At 38.7% G+C, this 10,607-nt stretch overlaps 1 protein-coding gene across 3 annotated transcripts in view; it reads left to right on the top strand.

The window, feature by feature from the left end:
• GRID2 (glutamate ionotropic receptor delta type subunit 2) overlaps positions 1–10,607 on the top strand; it is a 1,637,701-nt gene that overhangs the window by 1,426,758 nt on the left and 200,336 nt on the right. For all 3 annotated transcript variants that reach the window (XM_045284270.1, XM_045284271.1, XM_004703263.4), the window contains exon 14: positions 2,735–2,901. In XM_045284270.1, coding sequence (XP_045140205.1) covers positions 2,735–2,901 — 167 coding nt within the window. The remainder of the gene's footprint in view (positions 1–2,734; positions 2,902–10,607) is intronic.

Genomic DNA, 10,607 nt, shown 5'->3' with positions numbered 1-10,607 from the left:
AGAATTAACCTCTGCATATATGAATACGTTTTCACTTAACCTTGTATAGTCTATTATTGATGCCTCTATTTTTCTACTATATTTTCATCTGATTCTTCTGGGTTTCATAAGTACATTTTCTTTTGGATTTCAAAATTATATTGTCAAATAATGATAATTTTATATTGACCTAATAATGATTTTTCAATAATTGCTGAAATCAAATTTTTATATTCTGCCTTGTTACATGTGATAAAATTCCACAATCATCTTAACTTGGGGAGATACTTGTGCCATCATTTTTTTTAACCTTAATTGAATTTGATAATAATGCCATCAGATTTTCATTTTTTAAATTATTAACTACTTGTTTGAGATAGTTATTGTTTATCTCATTAGAAAAAATACTTTTCATAAATAGACAGTGGTTTTAAATATTGCCTAATGTCATTCTGGATTCAATTAAAAGATACTTTAATTCTTTTTAAAAAGAAAGACATTGACCCAGTACCCTTTCAATTATGGGACCCCAAATTGTTTTCCCTATTTAGTGATAATGCTCTATTCTTTCAATATACTATTAAAACTAGATTGCTGACATTTTGAGAGAGTTGGAGATGCTTGTCTTTAAAAATCCCTGGTGGCACAAGTGGTTAAGTATTCAATGGCTAATCTTAAGGTCAGTGTTCCTAACCCACCAATTTCTCCAAAGGAGAAATCTGTGCCAGTCTGCTTCTGTAAAGATCCCGGCCCCGGAAACCCTGTGGGGCAGCTCTATTCTGTCTTCTACTATTGCTATGCATTAGAATCTTTCTAAAATCCTATTTTAGAATCAATGTTGTTTTAGCTTTTTCATTGTGCTAGGGAAATGTAGCTCTAATTCTTGGGAAAATTTGTCATTTCTCTGTTCCCAGGAACTTATCCCTTAATGATATTTTAATTGTATAGCTGTAGAATCATTCACTGTATTTTTTTAATACAGTTGTCTCGGTGTCCCTGAGGGAGTGATTTCAGGACCCCCTTGTATACATAAACCTGTAGATGCTTATGTACCATATATAAAATGATGTAGTATTTGCATATAACTTGCTCAAATCCTCCCTAATACTTTAAAGCATCTCTAGAAAATGTGTAATAACCAATATAATATAAATGGCCTGTAAATATCACGTTACATTCCCTCTTAGGAATGTCTTTGATCACTTCATTGCCTTTTTACTTTCTCTAAATACTTTCCATTCCTGGTTGGTTGACTCCACTAATGGAAAATTGAGGGTATGGAGGGCCAATGTTTTGCCCCATTTTAAGTTACATTTATATATAAACAAGCTCTTAGATAGAATTATAAATTCTGCTTATTTTATAAGCCCTTAAGTTCTATGTTTATCTTTAATGAGTTTTAGATGAATCTTATTCAGATATTTCTGATGTTACATTTTACGTTTTGTTAGTAAATGAATGACGTGGGATATGAGTGGTTATCGAGGAGGAAAATATAATCACTAAGGTATTGTACACAAGTTGGAGTAAAGTTTTGTCCCTTAAATAATAATTTTTTAAAGGCTGCAGATTATGTTTTTCCTCAGCACATTGCTCACCCTGGGAGTTTCTTATAAATCCTACTATAAGATTACCCTAGGCCGCAATTAGAGCAGGAGAGACCAGTCCCTAGGAAAGGACATCGTGCTTGCTAAAGTAGAGGGAGGAGCTGCAAAGTGTTCTGGGCAGTGTTTCATTTGGCTTTGATATAGTACAATGAGTTGAAACTAACTTGACTGCACATAACCACAGCACTTGATAACAGATTATATCTGAAGGACATAAGACCAGAGGCATAGTGTGCCCAAAGAGTAGTATTGGCCATTTGTCTCCCGTCTGAGTTGTACTGCAGTATTCATTTGAAGTATAGCCAAAGGACAAAAAGATGACTTCCGTATTGTATAGGTGCCCCAAGGGCTCCTTTTATGGCCTAAAGGATACAATATTTCTTGTAACAACCTAGGGCATAAATTCCTGATCCCTCAAAGGAATAAGCACAGTTACAAGTACCACTATACTCAAAGAACTTCCAAAAAATGGCTTTCTTTCCTATCGATATCTTCTCCCCATTCCAAAGACATTTACATGTCAGGAACTATTTTTTCTCAAAGCAATGTAGCTGGGGACCATAGGTAACAGTCTACTTACATCAGATTTCAGGGAGAATGGAGCTTTAATTAACCAAAAGCCAAATGCTCATTCAGAATAGACAAGATTAATTCAAGCTCTATCAATATTTTACTTTGTTACTGCTCGGGGGTTTTATTTGTGTTTTGCGTTTATATTTTTTTTGTCTGGGTATTTTTTTCTTTATATAAAATCCAGAAGCAAGTTGACAGAGACAGTTTCATGGAGTTTGGGGGAGATTATGGGGAAATGGGAAGCTAATGAGTACAAAAAAGAAGATGTTCTAAAATCGATTGTGATGAATATTGAACAGTGTTTTTTAGTATGTTTACACTATTGAATTGCATGATCTGTGAATTTTATAGCAATACAACTTTAAAAATTAAAAAAATAATTAACAAAAACATCAAATACTTGTCTACTAATTTTAAACAATATTTATCAATGGAATATTTGCCCTTCAAACTCACTGCTATCAAGTTGATCCAATTCATAGGGACAAATATTTCCCTAAACTTAAAATTTTTCCAGTATTTAAAATTAGAAACTTGAATCCTATTTTCTTTTTTTGCTCTCTTTCTTTTCACAGGTAAAATTTGGTAATTATGCTTTTGTATGGGATGCAGCTGTACTGGAATACGTGGCTATCAACGACGCAGATTGCTCGTTTTACACCATTGGGAACACTGTCGCTGACCGGGGATATGGCATCGCACTGCAGCATGGCAGTCCTTACCGCGATGTTTTTTCACAAAGGTAAGGTTTGTGTAAAGACTAAATCAGGAAACAGAAGTATTTAGAGCAGGGCCATTCACTGGTTTACACAGCCTGGTTTATGACTTTTTGTTTTCTCAGTTTGGAGAAGCATTTCATGTACAGCAACAGCCAAAGAAAAGTAGCTGTGAGTGGTTCGATCAATAAAACAGTAATTTTATAGAGCATTTACTGAATTCTTCATAAAGAGGTTTTTTTCTCATAAAGGGGGAAAGTAGTTTACTTCATATAACTGATTAGACTCTTGAAAATACTGATAGAAAAACCAGAGCTAAGCGTGTCAGTAATCTCTGTGAGAACTTTAAGATCGGCCCGGGCTCGGAGTCTGGAGAGGGCGGAAAGAGTCATTTGTTTCTGAGAACACCAACGGGTGACATAAACTCGAGGGCCGAGCCAGGCGCCGCGGCACTGCAGCACAGTAATAAAGCTGTGCCTATCTGAAGTTTGCCAGGCAAACGGGTACGAATCTTAGCCTTTCCCTTGTTGGCAAAGCAGGCATAGTACTCTGTCGTGAAATCCAAGAAAACAGACTTTTAAGTACTCATCTTCAGATAAGATTTCTTTTGGCATTTATAATTTTCTTCTTAGAAGAGAATTCTTTTAAAAGGAAATTTTTGAAATGTGTATATTGAAAATTAACAATACACATGAAAATCTTGGATATTAAAAGAAATTCCCAAATGAATACTTCATTTCCTTCTATCTACTAACAAACAAACTGATATATGAGACATAGTATCTCCCAGTTGGAAGTATATCACTTAACATAATTAGTACACTTTTGTTTGTCTGTTCTTCAATGTAATCCACCGAAGCTAAACCTACTCCAAAACTAAACCTTGTTCTATATCGCACAAGGTCTGAAGCAACCAACTATTTGAGTGTTATTTTCCCCAGTGTAAAGAAAATAGACTATAATTCTCAGATAAAAAAGTAAAAATAAAAATTACAAATCAAACCCTGTGTTAGTCACCTTGTGCTTGTAGTGAACAATACCAGGACTTACTTAATGGTCAAAACTTAAGTAAAATCCTTCATGAATCATGAGGACTGTGCATTGGCTGTGTTCTTCCGCGAGCTGTGGGTCCCCTGCAAGTCAGCGCTTTGTATCTCCTCAATCCAGGGCTCAGCTTAGAAAGAGCTGTATCCGAGTTCTGTTGTTCTCATTGCAGAACAATGGCAAAAGATTCTGCCTTTTACCAAAAACAGTGATAAACGAAGCTAGCATTCAGCGTTTAGGTGCTTGGAACTATTAGTGGCAGGATGCTCCCAGAGCATGGAGAGTGGCTTCCCCAAGCTCCTTCCCTAGGAATGTCACGAAACACTTGAGCTTTAAGCTCCCATAGCATTGAACTCTATCTGTGAACGCAGTATGAATAGGTTGATGTTTTGTTAGGTTTTATGAGTTAAATTTATGATTGGATAAGTCATTTTTGGCCTGGGAAGGCCCAAAGAAGTCCCCCTGTAAGTTAATATCGATTGCTTTCTTGTTGTATGCAATTTTGCCTTATTTTAGCTCCGTTGTTGGTCTTTTATGCAAAAAATTAAGTCTAACCAAATGAGTATATGAACATAATAGCAATTAAAGAAATGTTTACTGAATCACACCAAGTGCTCCATTTCTCATTGTCCCTGTGACAGATTTTAATTCTGAGGAAATGCTCTCCAGTGAACGCTGACAAGTGGGATGAAGCATTGGGCGTCCTTGTTCTTTTGTTTGGTATTCATGATCAATGCCAGCAACTTACGTGGCTCCTTTCTGCGGAGCTTCTTAATAATGATGCCCTGCCTTCTGGTCCCCTGCAGTCTGGAAGGAGAGGGATGCAGGGAGGAGACACGTTCTGGCAATCATCAATGCGCCAACTCATCTCTTTACGCATGCGCCCCATTCGTCAAGGACCCAGACTCTCTCCCTGATTTCAGGAAACATTTGCACTCAGTTTTTGCAAAGCCATTGGGGAAAAGAAATATTCTCTTTTTTATTTACTGATTTTTAAAAATCACAAGGGCTGTCAAATGTAACCATTCTCATACATTTGGAAAGTACTGCATTCCTCTTGGATGCTTTCATTTACCCTGGGCTCTGGATTAAACTAGGTCACAGATAGATTTGGTGGTAAACGTCCATTAAAATTAGTGTTCTGAGTGATTTTTAATAAGTGAATATTAATTATTTTCAAGCAACCATGCACCTCCACACAACTTCTAAGTTATACAAGTACTCTAATAATGTTTAATAGACACTAGTACTTAGTAACAAATGACACATAGGCATACTGTGATGACATGTGTGCTCTGATCCTTGAACGTATACCTACTGCTACAAGGTCTAGTTCCAGCTCACAGCGATTCGCTAGAACGAAATGGAACCAGAGCTTTGAGTTCCAAGGCTGGAAATCTCTTTGTCAGCAGAAAGCCCAAGCTTTTTCCCGAGAACCTGCGGATTGATTTGAAATGCTGGCCTTGCAAGTAGCAGCCTAACACATAACCCAATATGCAAACCACTCCTTTGGCTCCTCATATACAGGGTTAGGTAAAGTTTTTGAAATGTTAAAAAACTGTCATTGAGCCGATTCTAATTCATAGTACACCTGCATAGGGTTTCCAACACTGTAAATCTTTATGAGTTGGACTTCTAACAAGAAAGCCAATAGTTTATCTCCACCAGCAGCTCCTTCGGGAAAGATGAGACTTTCTGCTCCCACAGTATCTACAGCCTTGAAAACCGTAGGTGTAGTTCTGCTTCGGACCACAGTATTGCTATGAGTGGAATCTATTCAATGGCAGTGAGTAGGCTTTTATTTGGGGTGGGGGAGGGCTGGAAGAGGGAATATTTGCTAATTTCCACTGAGTATCTAGGAACCTTTGTGGTGTAGGAGTTATAGTGTTTGGCAACTAACCAAAGGGTCAATGTTTCCAACTCATCAAAGAAAAATGTAACACAATGCTAACCTAAAGATTTATAACTTTGGAAATTCTATCCTCTTGCATCACTATGTATCAAGATTGAATCAATGGCAGCGGGGTTGGTTTATTTGGGATTGGGCGCAGGAGTAGGATAGGTCTGTCTCTCTAAGAGGCTGATATATCATAATCACTTCAAAACACTTACATGAGATATTCGACTGTGTGGATCTTAATAAACTTTGGATAACTTTGGAAATAACGGTAGTATCAGAACACTCCATTGTGTTCATTCCACACTTGTATATGGATCAAGTGGCAGTTGTGCGAACAGAACAAGGGAATGATGCATGATTTAAAAAGAGGAAAGGTGTGCATCAGGGTTGTAGCCTCTTACCATACATGTTCAATCTGTATCAATGAAGCTGGTATATATGAAGAAGAATGTGGCATACGGATTAGAAGAAGACTTATTGATGGCCTGTAATAGGCAGATGACAAAACCTTGCTTGCTGAAAGTGAGAAAGAGTTGAGGCACATGCTGATGAAGATCAAAGATTATAGCCTTCAGTATGGATTACAACTTAATGTGAGGAAGACCCAAATCCTCACAACTGCACCAAAAGGTTATATCGTGATCAGTGGAGGACAGGTTGAAATTGTGAAGGATTCTGTCATACTTGGATCCATAATCATTTTTCATGGAAGCAGCAGTCTATAGATCAAAAGATATATTGCATTAAGTACATATGAAGCATAAGACCTCTTTAGAATATTAAAAAGCAAGGAAGCTACTTTGAGGACTAAGGTGGGCCTGACTCAGCAAGCATGGCATTTCCATTGCCACACATGCATGTGAAAGTTGGATATTAAATAAGGAAGAGCATGGAAGAATGGATGCATTTGAATTGTGGTTCCAGAGAAGAACACCGAAAGTACCATGGCCAACCAGAAGGGCAAACGGATCTGTGTTGGAAGACGTGTGGCCAGAGTGCTCCTTGGAGACAAGGATGGTGAGACTTCATCTTATATACTTCGGACATGCTGTCGGGAAAGACCAGTCCCTGGAGAAGGAAGGGCATCGTGCTTGGTAGAAGGGAAGGACAGTGGGAAAGAGGAAGGCCCTCAATGACAAGGAGTGACACAGTGGCTGCATGAGTGGGCTCAGGCATGGGAGCAGGTGTGAGGGTGGAGCAGGGCCTTCGTGCAGTGTTTCATTCGGTTGTGCATAGGGTCATTAGCAACTCAGTGGCACCTAACAGCAGCACAGTGAGATTTATGTCCACTTTCATTTGCGTAAATATAGAGCCCAGCCGTCAACTGAGTCATAGCCTGCAGATGGCTCCCAGAAGGTGTGGTCTTTTTATAACAGGGAGATTAAGGACCTTTCCTCTCTCGCTGCCCAATCACTTCCTGATTGTTGAGACTCTGTACCTTCCCCCAGCGGTGGCTGATGTGAGTCACCCAACCCTGGAAGCTGTTGGCATCCTGCCCTGTTTCCGCTGACCTGGGATTCACACAAGTCTGTACCTACCATAGTCTGAAGAGGGCTCCAGCTAGCATCCGACCGCTGGACTTAGTTAGACTGGACTGAGATGCTTTCTTGATATAAGATTACATCTCGATATAAAGCGCTTTCTTATACACACATGATTCTCACTGATTTTTGTTTCTCTAGAAAACCCAATCTAGCACAGTAGCCTAGAAGAATTTTGCTAAATAGCTTGGCAGCAGCATTTAAAGCATTCCTATATTCTATCAGGGAAGCCGTATACTGCTGTGATAGATAATTCTTACAATGACTTCTCTATCTGGCACTTGTTCATAATTGCTTTGTATGGCCCCTACCTTATAATAGTTCTTATTATTAAAATGTATTTAGTCAAATGTTACTTGATTATAGATAGTTAAGAATAAGAAAGAACTGAATTTTTCTGAATGGTTTTATTATGCTATTAATGCAATTAATTCCAGCGTGCTCTTAGAATCTTAACTAGTTAGGTGACTAAAGAGATAACAAAGCAATTCTTATGGAGCATTTAGAAAGCTGCCTCTGTTTGATATCTTTATGAGATTCAAGCAATAGTTAAAGTTTGCACTTCACTGTAGAGTTCTTCTCTAGCAGAGCCGCCATTTGCCTCTTGGCTCCTCCTCCCTAGATTTGGAGAGTAAGAAATTACCAAATAACAGAAAAACAACTTCACGTCACATGGAGAACGAGTTTGTTTGAATAAATGATAATGAGTCGCATGTAGGAGCTTTATTTTGATCATCAGAAAATATCTGATATTTTTTCCATTGGAGGCAATAATAGTTCTATACATTTTGGACACTGGTCCAAAATTGTGAATAGCTTCCTGAAAATCACAAAAAAGGAGTCAAACTGGAAAAAACATTTTATTTCTGATTCCAGGTCCTTATGTAGATTTCTCTTAACAAGTGCAAGTCTCCATTGCAGTGGATACACAGAACTCATAGATACAAATTATGATTACAGGGTTTGTTACGAAAGTTAACAAATTATAATCAGTGAGAAATGCTCAGGGCTGAGCTGTTTATCTGGACATGTTACAAAGTTATTTCAGACCTGCCACTCCACTGTCTTCCTCAACTGGAAAGCATTCACTAATAGTTCTGTGGGTTACCAAACCCAGCTCCCTGATGGAAGTGCCCAGAGGCACCGCACTCAGGTAAGTCCCAGTCGAAAGACATTCACGTCCACCTCTGTGAATCAGCAAGCCCAGCTTGCTCTGTGAAGTGCACAAAAGCACTCCACGCCATAGGCCAGCCTCCTGCACAAAAGCACTCAGCTCTACTTGCTCCATGGCTTGAACAGTCCAACACTCTGCTCCACGCACGGGTTCGGGGTTCTGCTACTGCTCTTCTGATGTGATAGCTGTCCTCTGGATCCAGGAGATTCACTGCACAGGGAGCTCAGTCCAGAGTGCACTCCACTCCTGACTCTTGTTGCTATCGCATGATGGCATTGTAGGGAATCTAGTCAGTTTCTCACAGGTGAATCTTATCAGTAACTCCCCCGCCCTCTTACCAGATCCATGCAGGAAATGGTTATTTGGTGAGAGTTAGAGACTGGCTAGAAAGTTCACATTACATACCATATATACTTGTGTAGAAGCTGAGCTTTTCAGCACATTTTAAATGCATTTTTGTGGTAAAATTAAGTGCCTTCACTGATATTCGGGTCGGCTTATACTCGAGTATATATGGTAATTCACTGACCCTGCACAGAAGATGAGTCCCCCAAAGTTGGAAGGCACTGAAAATGCGACACGGGAAGTATTGCTTTCCTAAAAGTATGAATGTGAAAATCACTACTGAGGAATCAATTCTGGCTCATAAAAAACCTGTGAAACAAATCACAACTGCCCCCTGTGGATTTCTAAGAATATATATTATTCTTGGATAAGAACTTGATCTTCCTTCCTCAGGGATGTCGATGGTTTCATCCTGCTGAACTTGTGGATAGCCACCTGAAGCATAGCCCACAGGCCGCCAGGGTTCTCATCAGAGTATTGTTAGCCTAATAACTTGCAGAGATGAAAGGTTTCTGGGCCTTCATTTGCTGATGTGGCATGGCTCAAAATGAGAATGAACATCTGTAAACATCCGTTCATAATCAGAGCATGTAATATATGAAGTATAAATCTAGGAAAATTGGAAGTCATCAAAATGAATTTTAATTATTGATTGAAATTCCAACATTCCAGAAGGCAAAATATGATCAAGAACCATGATACTGAAGAAAAAAGTAAAAAAAATTAAAAAGTTAAAAAAGAAAGTCTAAGCTACACTTCAGAGAAGAATAAGGCTCCAGGAATTTACAGAATACCAATTGAGTTGTTTCAACAAATTGATTCAACACTGGAACTGCCAAAAATTTGGAAAACAGATATAATGTCCACTGACTGAAAGAGCTCGATATTTGGGCCTATTCCAAAGAAAGGGATCCAATAGAATGCGGAAACTTTCAAACAATTTAAGTAATATCAAAGTAAAATTTTGCTGAAAATCATTCAGCAATGATTACAGCAGGGCAGCAATGGTTGTAGCAGACAGTCCAGCCTGATTCAAAAGAGGATGTAGAATGAAGGGTACCTTCATATGTTTTTAATGTCAGATGGATCATGGCTGAAAGCAGAAAATACTCAGGGTGATGTTATCTGTGTTTTATGGACTAGGCAAAGCCATTCAATGGTGTGAATCATAAAAAATCATTGTGAAGAATGGGAATTCTAGAACACTTAATTGTGCTCATGAAGAGCCTGTACATAAACCAAGAGGCAGCTGTTTAAACAAAACAAGAGGGCACTGGATAGTTTGCATGCTTGGTAAAAGAGAGGGTCAGCAAAAAAAGAGACCCTCCACCAGGTGGGGTGACACAATGGCTGCAATAATGAGCCCAAACATGCAATCATGGTGAGTTACAGCAAAGGACTGGGCCGTGTTTCATTTTGTTTCACAGGGGCGGCTCTAGGAACTGACTCAGCCAAACGTAACAAAAAACAGTTCTTTTGTGGATCCAAGCTGCTAGTGGTTCCAACCACCACACTGTTTTGTTAGTAGCTAAGTGCTTACCTATTGCTCCCCCAGGACTCCTAGCCACTTATATAACGCCCAATAATACTATTATTATCCTCACTTTACAGATATGGAAAACAAGACATAAAAAGACAAAGCTTAGCCAAGCTCTCAAAACTACTGAGTAGTAGAACTAAGATTCAAATCCAGGAAGTCTGGCTTCCAAAATCTAAGCTATTAACAAC

Source organism: Echinops telfairi, unplaced genomic scaffold, assembly GCF_000313985.2.
Source record: "Echinops telfairi isolate 266 unplaced genomic scaffold, ASM31398v2 ScPeMD7_7468;HRSCAF=8506_0, whole genome shotgun sequence".
Classification (NCBI taxonomy): domain Eukaryota; kingdom Metazoa; phylum Chordata; class Mammalia; order Afrosoricida; family Tenrecidae; genus Echinops; species Echinops telfairi.
The sequence above is the reverse complement of the archived record's forward strand: the minus strand, read 5'-3'. Positions and strand labels throughout refer to the sequence as shown.